The sequence below is a fragment of the Molossus molossus genome, unplaced genomic scaffold, assembly GCF_014108415.1.
Source record: "Molossus molossus isolate mMolMol1 unplaced genomic scaffold, mMolMol1.p scaffold_m16_p_11, whole genome shotgun sequence".
In the NCBI taxonomy this organism is placed as follows: Eukaryota; Metazoa; Chordata; class Mammalia; order Chiroptera; family Molossidae; genus Molossus; species Molossus molossus.
The window spans coordinates 49,783,053-49,795,552 of record NW_023425346.1 but is presented as its reverse complement, the minus strand read 5'-3'; the positions used below and the strand labels follow the sequence as shown (position 1 = coordinate 49,795,552).

Genomic DNA, 12,500 nt, shown 5'->3' with positions numbered 1-12,500 from the left:
AACATACAATACTCAGGTACCTTTCCCATGCTTCAGCAAGTTCAAGAACACATTGTTAGCTTAGGCACTGAGAGAGTAGAATTAAATGACATGGCACCTGCTGGTATTGATGGGGAAAAAGAATGTGACAACATCTAGCATAGCATCCTTAAATCATAGCATGCACCAAGTGAGGAGGAGACAGTCTCAAAACCCTGGAAAACAAATCTGTTTATCCCTGAAAACCAGACTCCTACCCTGTTTCCAGGGTTTCAGAGATTAGCACAGTTATTCTCCAGCATCTGCTATATGATGTTCCCAGGATCTTGTCTTATAGAAAAGGAATTAACCAGTGGGAGGAAACATGGTCCAATGATATATCAGAGTTTCATTCTACACCTATAATAATATGAAGCAATTCATGTGACATCTAATTCTGGAAACATTGCCTTTTCTGGAAAATATTCTAAGCAAGGCCTCGTTTATTTTTTCTAGTGATTTTGGTACCTACACCATTGCACTTTCCTAAACTTAGTATTATAAAATCGCCACTGACTTTGTGGTGCATGCAGGCAATGAACATTTTCAACACAATAGTCTTCAAAAGTCACCACTGCTTCCAAATTGGCCTGAGATCAGGCAGCCAGCCTCCATTTCTATTGAGCAACAGGCAGAGGCTGCGCAATGCATGCCCAGGAGCAACGGAGAGTAGACATCTTTCCAAGGATAGCTCCTTGTTGTATCAAAAGGGAACATGCCCTGGCCAATTTAGCTCAGCAGTTAGAGCATCAGCCCACGGACCAATGAGTTGAGAGTTCGATTCCAGTCAGGGGACAATTCGTCCCCGGCCCTAGTCGGGTCGTGCGGGAGGCAACCAGTCAATGTGGCTCTATCACCTCTCTCTCTCTCTCTCTCTCTCTCTCTCTCTCTCTCTCTCTCTTTCTCTCTCTCTCTCTCTTCCTCCCTCTTACTCTATCTGATGATAAATAGAAAAATATCCTCAGGTGAAGAATAAAAAAAAAAAGGGGAACATGGACTTCCAAAGTCCAGAGTGAGGCACCGAGTGCTGAAAAGAAAGCAAACAAACAAAAAATGTCCCAGATACTCAGCAGCTGGCCTGGCATTCACACCTAAAGCATGTTACACTCTTTTTAGAAATAAACAGTCTCACAGAATACAAATTGTAATATTCAGGGTTCTCCAGAGAAACAGAACCAATACGATATATAAAAAGAGATTTGGAGGCTGAGCAGTCTCACGGGGTGGAAGCTGGAGGCCCAGGGAAGCTGGTGAACCAAAGGCCGATGCTGAAGTCCCAGTCTGAATCTGGAGGCCTAAGAAGGGAAGCTCTGATGTCCGACAGCAGGAAAAGATGGTTGTCCCAGTTAAAGCAAAAGAGCAAATACATCCTTTTTCAGCTTAAAAAAAAGATTAACTTTTTATTGCTATATAATTGACATGTATATTGTATAAGTTTAATACAACATACTAAGTTGATACATTAGTATACTGCAATATGATTACCACCATAACATTAGCTAATACCTCTAGCAAGTCACACATTTATTATTTCTTTTTTTGTGGTGAGAACATTTAACATCTAGTCTCAGCAATGTTGAAGTATACAATACAGTATCATTGACTATAATCGCTAGACTGTGTATAAGATATCCAGAACTTACTCATCCTCTAGTTGCAAGTTTGTACCCTTTAACAACACCTCCCCAACTCCCCCACCCACCAGCCTTAGGTAACCCCCATTCTGTTCTCTGTTTCTATGAGCTCACATTTTTTACTTTCCTCATATAAGTGACATCATACAATATTTGTCTGTTTTTGTCTGGCTTATCTCACTAAGCATAATGCCTTCAAGGTTTATCCTATCACAAATTCATACATACTATCACAAATGGCAGAATTTCCTTCTTTTTCATGGCTGAGTAGTATTCCATTGTCTATGTATTTATTCACCACATCTTTATCCATTCATTCATTGACACACTATTATGAATAATGGTGGTTTTTATATCTTGATTATTATGAATAATGCTGCAATAAACATAGGAGTGCATATATCTTTTCTATATCTTGTTTTAATTTCCTTTGGATATATACACATTAGAGGGATTTCTGAATCATAATATATATATATATATATATTTAAATCCTCACTTGAGGATATTTTTCCATCTATATTCAGACAGAGTTGGGGGTGGGGGTGAGAGAGAGAAACATCAATTAGTTGCCTTCCACATGACCCTGACCAGGGCCATGGACCGAACTGCAACTGAGGTATGGGCCCTTGACCAGAATCGGGACACGTGACTCTTTGGTCAACACAGCTCTTTGGTCTGTGGGCCGACGCTCTAACCACTGAGCCAAACCATCCAGGGCAATATATATTTTTAATTTTTTGAGGAACCTCCATACTGTTTTCTTTAGTGGCAGCACCAATTTACATCTCCACCCACAGTGCACAAGAGCCCCCTTTCGCTACATCCTCAACAATACTTGTTATCTCTAGTCTTGTTGGTAGCCATTCTAACAGGTGCGATGTCTCACTGTGGTTTTGATTTGCATTTCCCTAATGATGAGTGTTGAGCATCTTTTCATTTACCTCTTGGCCATTTGATGCCTTCTTTGGGAAAATGTCTATCCAGTTTCTCCACCCTCAGTTTCACTGCGTTTTTGTTCTGTTCACGCCCTCAAAGGATTTAATGAATGATGTTCATCTACACTGGTGAGAGAGATCTTCTACTGATTCAAATGATAATCTCTTCTGGAAACACCCTCACAGACACACCCAGAAATAATGTTTTACCAGCTATCTGGGTATTGTTTAGCTGACTTAAGTTGACACATAAAATTAACCACCCCATCAACCTCAGGCAAGGCCACTCTGAGGCCAGGATAAAATGTGAAAAAGCAAACCCACTTCATAATTTTGCACAGGACAAAATAAGATCACTGTGCAGCCTACAAAATACCCAGCATCCCTCTTTGTTAAATGAATGACTGCTGTTTCTTTCCCCAATCATAACATTGCTCTGTCTTTCTGACATCATTCAATTTGCAACAAACCCCCACTCTTTTGCACCCTCTCCCAAATCACCTAACTAAAGCCCAAGTCCTATAATTGGTTCTTCCTAACCACCCTCTACTGAGACACCTGTGGTTCCCCACAGTCTGTTCTCTCTTGCTGCCACAAGTGACAAATCCAGATTGTCCAACTATAGGTGGAGTCTTGGTGGTCTTTGGCTGAAGGGCATGATGAGGCTATGGGGATAGAATCCATGCCATGCATAAATTCTCATCTGAGAATACTATTTTTAATAGTAAAATAGAGATCACAAAAATCATTGCATTTAGAAAGAAGGAAAATGTAAGTGAATCTAATGTACAGAATTGCTGAAGGTACGGAGAGGGAAAGGGAAGAGAGTAGGTTGGTTGATCAGCATTTTGGGTCCTTAATAGAGCCTGTGTTACTACAATTAACCTCAGAAGGGAGGGGCAGTCAGTGTGTGTGAGGGGCTGGGGGTGGGGAACTCAGTGGGGAAATTTGAAGGGCAAAGGGAACTTGAGCTACCTTCTCCATTTGTCCCAGCTGAAGTGCAGACACTGATTCATTTCATTTTCACACCAGTCCTGCAAGGCAGATAGTATCATCGCCACCACTCCCTGACTTGAAAGATGAAGAAATCTGGGCCTGGAGAGAATTTAAAAAACATATCCAATAATATAGAGTGAATCCATGGGCAGTACCAGGATCTGTGAAACTTAGAAATTCACGGGCAAGACACTACACCAATGATCTCTAAATAATGCCAAATATGCATACACCAGGAGAAAGAAAACTTTTTAAATAAAGAGCTAAAAATACAATTAGAGACTGCATTTTTAAAAGTGTCTCATTTTAAAATTAGGAGATGCAATATTGTAATTATTGTTAGAGTGGTTTTATTATTTTCCTATTATTAAACAGTATCTTTGCTTTTTGGAAAAAAAAAAAATTTCTTTTTTTTTTGCCCAGGCTGGTTTGGCTCAGAGGTTAGAGCATCGGCCCATGGACCAGAGAGTCATGGGTTCGATTTTGGTCAAGGGCACGTACCTCAGTTGTGGTTTGTCCCCGACCCTGGTCGGGGTTGTGTGGGAGGCAACCAGTTGATGTGTGTCTCTCAGATTGATATTTCTCTCTCTCTCCCTGTCCCCCTGCCCCACTCTATCTGAAGAAAAATGGAAAAATATCCTTGGGTGAGGATTTAAAAATGTGGGGTTTTTTTTTGGTTAAAATTGCAAAATTGACACAGCCAGCAAACATTGAATGTAATACTGCTATATTAAACAAATTTTGTTGTTGAATAAAATAATTTTGAATCTGGTTCATCCTGTTCTTTTGTTTGTACTGACCTCATAAACAACTTAATTATATCATCTTATTAGTGCCTTTGATATGATGTAATGAGAAGAGTGCTTCACCTCCATGTCATTCTTCCCAAAGTCCACAACTCTTGTCCAAGCTGACAAAAAAATATTACAAATATCATTTTAAGGAACATTTCACAAAATAACTGCTCAATACTCCTCAAACTTGTCAACATAATCAAAATAAGAAAAGTATAAGACTTTGTCAGAGCCAAAATGAGCTTAAGGAACTCGGACAACTTAATGTCTTTCTTTTACATCTTTACAGCACTTTGTACTACCGATGTTTACTCTTTGCCAGTATTTTAATGAATGGTTTTAGTACTAATTGCTGATCATTTTTCAAAATTTATTTATTTGGGTACAAAAGAATATTTTTCTAGGATTTTGAAAATCAGGAATGAATAGTAATTATTATTGAATACTTTTTCTTCATGTATCAAAATGATCAAGCATTTTCTTTTTTTTTTACATTGACCAATCACTGCATTCCTGGGATTAGCATTACTCATTATATGTTTTCATAAACTGCTAGATTATACTTAACATAATGTATTTAGTTATTTTAAATCTATTTTGAAAAGTTAATTATACTTTTTATAATCTTCTTGTGTTTTTGATGTCAAGGTTATACTTGTTTTATAAAATGAGCTGGAATGCAGTTCTTCTGGTCCACACGGGACTTGCTGTGTCCTGGATTGGGGGCCTTATTCCCAAAGGAGCAGTGAGGGTTCTCCGCCAGTGTTTGAGTGTTGTTGGTCAGACACGCTGACCCAAGAATGTCACCAAATGGTTGTGTCCTTCTAGTGGTTTTTATTTTTACTGATAAGAAAGAAACAAGAAAAGGAAGGAAGGAAGGAAGGAAGGAAGGAAGGAAGGAAGGAAGGAAGGAAGGAAGGAAGGAAGGAAGGAAGGAAGAATAAGCAGAAAGAACAGATAAATAAAAAGCAACTATTCATTCTTCATCCTGGGAAATCCATAATCAATGGTTTGGGTTTATGTTTTCTAATCTTGAGACTCTTTCATGGAGTTATTAATCACTTTAAAAATCTGCCTTTTATGAGATAGTTAGTGAAGGTTATTTCTTGAACCAAGTTGTTCTTTTATTTGGCTACTTTGGTTAGAAAAGAGATAATTGTCATGATTCTTTTATTTGATTCTACAGGGTTACTGGCTGCAGATTACTGTTAACATGTCTGACTCAGTCATTCTTCGCAGTGTGAAGAAATTTGGAGAAGAGAATCATGGTTTTGAGTCAGATGGATCATGTAAGTGGCCTCTTTCCCTCACTGTCTATTCAACAAAGAAGACAAGTGGAACAAGCTAGTGAGGTTTCAAGGGGGCAGAGAAAAATTATTGGCAATATTTAGAGCTGTTGCTGAACATGTTTCTCACCCATGAACGGGTGGCTCTCCCGAGAATCCATGTAATGGAATGTCTGAAGGTGTTAAGGTAAAAATGCACAAAGTATGGGAGAGTGAAGTATTTACTCTACAAACATCTCTTTCCTGGGCGAAGGAGGGTTGTTCCAGCTTTGGTTAGTATGATCTTTATTCACATATTGTGATTAATCACAGCAGTAATCATTCCATGAGCACTGCTCCCTGAGAGAAACTGTACCAGGGCTGTGCTGGCAGAATGGAAGAGCAAGTACCTAGCATGTAGTGAGCGCAGATGATTCTAAGCAAGTCTTATTTTTTAAACAAATCTTATGATTTTACAGGAGAAGCAACTGAGACTCGAATAAATTTTTTAAAACTTGACAAAGATCACATGACTAATAATGGAGCCATAATTCTAATCTAGTTCTGTCTGATTCCCAAACCCATGATATTAATCTCTATTTATATTCTAATGCCTCTGCTCTTAAATTAAATTAAATTAAATTAAATTAAATTAAATTAAATTAAAATTCTGGGAGAATCAGGATGTGTGGTTCCATGGTAATGGTTGACATTAGCACCTTGGATTCCTTTGACTGTGGCCACCCTACCCCAGACCCTTATACTTCCTACCCTCCCTCTGCTCTGAGCTATGCTGGGGAAAATAATATGTGCCTCAATCCTGTGGCTTCTACTGGCATGCAAGAGTCAATGGCATCATACTGTCCCGTTAATTTGTGATCTTAATTTTACATAGATAAATTCTGATGTTTCTAAAGAATCAAATAACAAATAAACCTTCATTTTTCTTGGTAGTTAAAAGAATCATATTTTCTTTAGCTAATTTAGAAATGTTGGTCTCACCCTGGCTGGTTTGGCTCAGCAGTTAGAGCATCTGCCCCGGGACCAAAGCGTCGTGGGTTCGATTCTGGTCAAGGGCACGTACCTCGGTTGTGGTTCAATCCTTGGTCCTGGTTGGGGTTGTTTGGGAGGCAGCCAATTGGTGTGTCTCTCTCACATCGATGTCTCTTTCTCTCTCCCTCCTTCCCATTCTATCTGAAAATCAATGGAAAAGTTCCTTGGGTGAGGAGTAAAAAAAAAAAAATGTTGGTTTCTAGTTAATATTCAGAAGACACAAATATTTTATAACCTGGAGAAAAGTCCAGAAATGTAGTCAAGCCAGCAGTCCTGATCCTGAAAGAGTATCTTCTTCATATATATGGAGAGAGAGAGAGAGAGAGAGAGAGAGAGAGAGAGAGAGAGAATTAAAAGAAAGGAGAAAAAAATCATTTTGCTATGTTTCATGAATAAAAATAATTTATAGGAATCATTTTTTCCAGAGCAAACTGTAAGTTATTATGTTGCATTTTGTCTTTATTAACTGCCTTATGTATTATTTTTATCCTGACAGATAACAGTGATAAGAATTCACAGTAAGTGACTATTTCAACAATGCATCTTTTCTAGAATAACTTCACAATATTGCCATAAAAAACACAAAGCAGAGGAAATTATGTACTTTGCTATAAAATGGGATAGATAATCCATTATTGTTCTATTTAAAACATTACTATAATTTGATTTCAAAAGCCTTGTAAAATATCCCTTCTAGATTAGGTCCAAATCTCTCCTGTGTGCCCAGGAACAGCACAGAATTTCTGACCTAAACTGTAGAAGAAAAGTTGGGCCCCCAAAAAAGTGGGTACAGGGGACGTTCCCAAGCCCCAAATTCTTCCCATAAGCAAAAAATAGAAACCTAAAATTTAATTATTAGATATTCCTCTTTAGTTTAAAAGGTAAAATTCTCATATAAAACAAATATCAATTAGTCACACTTTGGCATGAGGGCAAAATTAGATGGGGTCTAATTTAAAAGACAGAAGGAAGGTGCCAAGCAAGTTCTTGAAATAGAGATGGTAGAAGGGAGAGGTTGAAGATATTTAAGAAATTTTAAGTGATTCATGACCGAGGGAGTTGTTGGGTATGGTAACATTAGTTTTGGACTAGGAGCCTTGGGACCAGCCTGGGCTTAGAAGAACCACAGTGGGTTGGGAAAGATAAAATGGGTGTGAATGTAGATGAAAAGCAATGAAAGAATGAGCCGGAAGTTTGAGTAAATTCTTTGGTCTTTATTTTTATTTATTTTTCAGTTTACTATTTTTTAAATTGAATTTATTGGGGTGACACCGGTTAACTACATTATACAGGTTTCAGATACACAAGTCCACACACATCATCTGTACATTGCATTGTGTGTTCATCGCTCAAAGTCTCCTTCACCTCCTCTACCTCCTCACCCCACCCAGCAATCACCTGTGTCCATGAGACTTTTCTTTTTTTTGTTCTTTGGTTTTTAGAAAAGATGAATCTATCTCCTGATAGATGTGATCACGTAGAATGAAAAGAGTGAAAGTTTGATAAATCTGCTGAAGTGAACGGGAACCATCTCTGGAGGAATGGAGTACAGAGTGTGAATTGAGCTAAGGCTGAAGACCATTCTCATTCATTCATTTCACAAATACCAACTGAGTGCCTACTAGGTGTCAGGAACTGAAATTAGTGCCGAGGATGCAGAAAAGAACAGATTAGGCAAAAATTTCTGTCGTTGAGGAGCTTACATCTTAGTGAGGGATACATAATAAACACCATAAATAAATAAAATAGATAGCACGCTAGCTAATGATAATCTATCACTTTCTTTCTACAAAGGAAAAAGTAAACATGGAGTGGAGTTATGAAATGATGTGGGGAAAAGTTGAAATTTAATGACTTTGGCAAGAGAGGACCCCATGGAGAAGGTGACTTTTGAGGAAAGGTCTGAAGGAGGAGAGGGAATTGACCATGCAGATATCCGAAGAAAATAGCAAGAGAAAATAGCAAGTGCCAATGCCCAGGGTGGAAACAAATTTGGCATGGACAAAGGTCAGCACAGGGGTCAGGTGGCAAGAACTGGAGTGCAGTAAGGGGAGCCAAGGTCAGAGAGCCAGCTGGCCAGACCATGGAGGGCCTTGGATGTTTTGCCGAGGGCTTGGGATTCTACTCTGAGACGGAAGGGAAACTCCAGGGAACTGAGTGCTAGGCATGGCATGTGTTGGCATCAGTTCACATGGTGAGGATGTTGTCTCCAGCCAGCCTGGCAGCCTGGCTTCAGGAGAAGAGGGCAAACATGCTGGATAGAGGCCGAGATGATGTTTCTAAGGAAAGATTTGAGAAAAATGGCTGAGGATGATGTTAAGAGTGTGGTTCAATTGGCAGGAAGTGGGAGCGGGGATGCATGGGGAAGGAAGCAACATCTTGATGAGGTTTAGCAATTAGAAGTAAATGGAGAGCTTAAGGGACTGTATGTCTCAACTGAGATGACAAATAGTTGTGGAAGAGGTAAGCAAGTGAGAAAACACGATGCCTGGGCTGTCCCAGCATTCCACGGAGGGAGTACTTAAGGCAAGGTCCAGGGTGTACTCATGAATGAATGACTCAGCTGAAGTAGAAATCCTTGGAGTTGAAAAGGTCAAATATGGGTTAAGTATAACTTTATGAGAAATAAAATGAATAAATACTAAGGAAATATAACTTTATGGGAAGTTTAGAAGTTCGAGGGAAATTTTTCATTATATCAACACTATTTAATGTAGTTGTAAAAAATTTTAAGTGCTAGAAGGAAGTTTTAAATCAGCTAACCCAACCACCTCAATTTACCCACAAGGAAATGTATGTAGAAATAAGCCAAGGGTCAAGGCCGAACTCCAATAGTTATTTATTAGTATAACTGAGAGTAAGGAGTGCTTTTGATTTTCTTTCGGGGCCTTCAGAAAAACCTCAGTAAATCTCTTCTGAACATGAGATACAGCTATATTGAAATCTCTGTAAGAGGTAGATCTGAAGAACAAAAGCTTGTTTTTAAGATACCAGCTTTGGCAAGAATGTCTCAGCCAGAGAGGGGCTTTTTTTTTTTCAACTAAGGAATGACTCATTGAATCACCACCTAGGGAGAATTTCCCATGGTTTGGAAAGGATGGTCTGTAAATTCCTAATTTTTCTCCACAGGTTACAAAATGAGAAGAAAGGTGACAGCAGTCAAGTTGGCTTCTTTCAATTGGTAATAAAACTGTGCTGATTTATGACATGTGTTCTGCAGCCATGAATCATTCAGACATGGAGGAAATGTTTAATCTTTAGTCATAATGGCAGGTTTTAAACTACCGTGATTACTTTTGCAGTCATAAACTTTGTCTATGTGATAATATCCTGACTAGCAATTAGAAACATATTGCTAATTAAACACAAATCTTATTTGGTAGATCAGAAAAGTGTCCTGGAAAATAATTACTAAGTTTATAATGATCATTTTAGTGTGGAAAATCATCACATTTTAATAATCATATTCTGTATATTTATCCTTATGATAAGACTTTAGAAATTCTACAGTATAAATATTTTCCCCAAATTTGTTCAGGGTGGAGGCATTTCTAGGCACAAATATATATATATATATATATTGACTCTTCGTTGTCAATATTAGTTCTGGGAGCCAATTTGTGCTATTACTGAACATCCCACACTGTATAGATACATGGCAATAGTATTGGTACCAGTGACTATTCCCCCATAAGTTGTGAATGAATAGCTAAGAACTACAGTCAGCTCTTGAGATAAAGAAAGTGAATTCAGAGACCAGGAAAGAAATAACATGGATGGACAACATAATGGTCAAATATTTTAGATAGCTGATATGCCGTTCATTTTGATAAAATTAGTGAGAACTCTGTTATTCATTAAGGTAATCCCACAAAATTTGGTGTTACTTATCAGAATCTAGTAACTAAAATTAAATAGTCCTCCTACCTCTCCTGCTTTTCACCCATAGATGATCTCTGAATCCTTTGTTTTTCAAGTTTCGATTTTCTTCAACGACTGACATTTGGCTGATGTTTATGGGAGGTTTATGTGCATTTCTCAATGGACTAGCCCATCCAGGTGTGCTACTCATTTTTGGCACCATGACAGATGTTTTTATTAACTATGAAACTGAATTGCAAGAACTCCAGATCCCTGGAAAAGCATGTGTAAACAACACCATAGTGTGGACCAACAGCTCCCTCAACCAGAACGTGACAAATGGAACGCGTTGTGGGTAGGCTGCTATCGTTTATTTTTTACTTCTTTGTTCACATCTTAAATTGTAATTCAAAGTGTGTGAAGGGGATGTTTGGACTGAGATGGAATGGTATCCAATATAGTGAACAGAGACATAAATTTACCCATATTTCTACAAATTGCTCTGCCCTGAGGTTCTCCTATCCTACCAGGTTTTAAAATCCTTACGAAAAAACATAACTGGAAATTACCCATTAAATATATCTCCCAAATTTAACCACTTTGTAGACTATAGGGTTGAGGATGGACTACCAATACTTACTGCCAAAAGGAGATGATCCATGAATATTACTTGAGTCCTACGTCATGTCTTATATCCAAAACTTCCTTTTTTCTCTTTCTTTTTTCTAACTCTCTTCCCTCGTTTCTGTGGTTATGGCTAATGATTCACTAGATCCCTAGCTTTCCTCTATCGTGAGAATTTCATTAGTGTGCTATAGGCCTTGGGGTAGGGGCCACAGGTCTCAGTTAGTAGATGAGTTTCTATGGAAGAGTGGTGTGGTGTCATGAATAGCAGGCAGCCATGCTGAGTTAGCCAGAGCTCACGGTGCTACTACTGTTCTGTTTATGACTAGCCCAACAAGCCGCCTTGTAATCAGTGAATCCGTAGAGTACACAGGTTGACTGACTCACTGTTACGGCATGGACTTTGCAGCCTGCCTCACACTGCTTCAGGGCCAGAACACAGTCATTTGCACATTTGAACCCATACAATCAGGTTTGAGAACCAAGGGTAGGGCACATTCTGGCTAGAAAGACTCTTGAAATATCTTTCCCAGGTAAATTTATATTTTTCACCTTCATGTTAAATTTTTTCTACAGGCTTGATTCCAGATTATGAAAGAGCCTTCTAAATCACTGACTCTCTTCTATAACATTATCTACACTTATGGTATTTCATTCATTCACTCATTTAACCAATAATTTTTGAACACCAACTATGTACCAGAAATGTGTGTAAGCATCAATGATACTGTGGGTTATCTTAAGAGTCATGGTCCTTATTTCTGAGATGATCATTAAATCAATGACAATTCAAATAAATACATAGTTGCAAAGTGATTAGTGCTTGATAGAAAAGTATAAGATAGCCCAGCCAGTGTGGCTTAGTGGATTGAGCATCATACCATGGACTGAAATGTCCCGGTTCGGTTCCCAGTCAGGGCACACGTCTGGGTTGCGGGCTTGATCCCTGGTGGGGGCCGTGCAGAAGGCAGCCGATCCATGTTTCTCTCTCACATTGATGTTTCTATCTCTCTCCCTTCTTCTCTTTCTAGCAAATTAATAAAAACATATTTTTAAAAAGTATAGGATAAGATACAATATGCAGAATTACCCTTTGAAAAATACTAAGCCTATTTATTACAAATATATTTTCTAATGTCTAAATATGTATGTTTCTTATCTGAATTAGAAGTAAGACTGAGAACAGTTTGTATAAAAGAGAGGCTATCTCCAGTGACAGTCTTTTAAGTCTTTCACTTATGTTGGAGGACAGAGATGAACTGCTTTTTACAAAGTAAAATGACTACAAAATGTAAAATCAATCACTCCTTGCCTCTG

General features: G+C 38.4%; 1 protein-coding gene across 2 annotated transcripts in view; it reads left to right on the top strand.

Moving 5' to 3' along the window:
- Positions 1-5,593: 5,593 nt before the first annotated feature.
- The window catches only part of ABCB11 (ATP binding cassette subfamily B member 11), a 73,058-nt gene continuing 66,151 nt past the window's right edge, over positions 5,594-12,500 (top strand). For both annotated transcript variants that reach the window (XM_036254511.1, XM_036254510.1), the window contains exons 1-4: positions 5,594-5,669; positions 7,195-7,216; positions 9,828-9,879; positions 10,676-10,914. In XM_036254511.1, coding sequence (XP_036110404.1) covers positions 5,594-5,669; positions 7,195-7,216; positions 9,828-9,879; positions 10,676-10,914 — 389 coding nt within the window. The remainder of the gene's footprint in view (positions 5,670-7,194; positions 7,217-9,827; positions 9,880-10,675; positions 10,915-12,500) is intronic.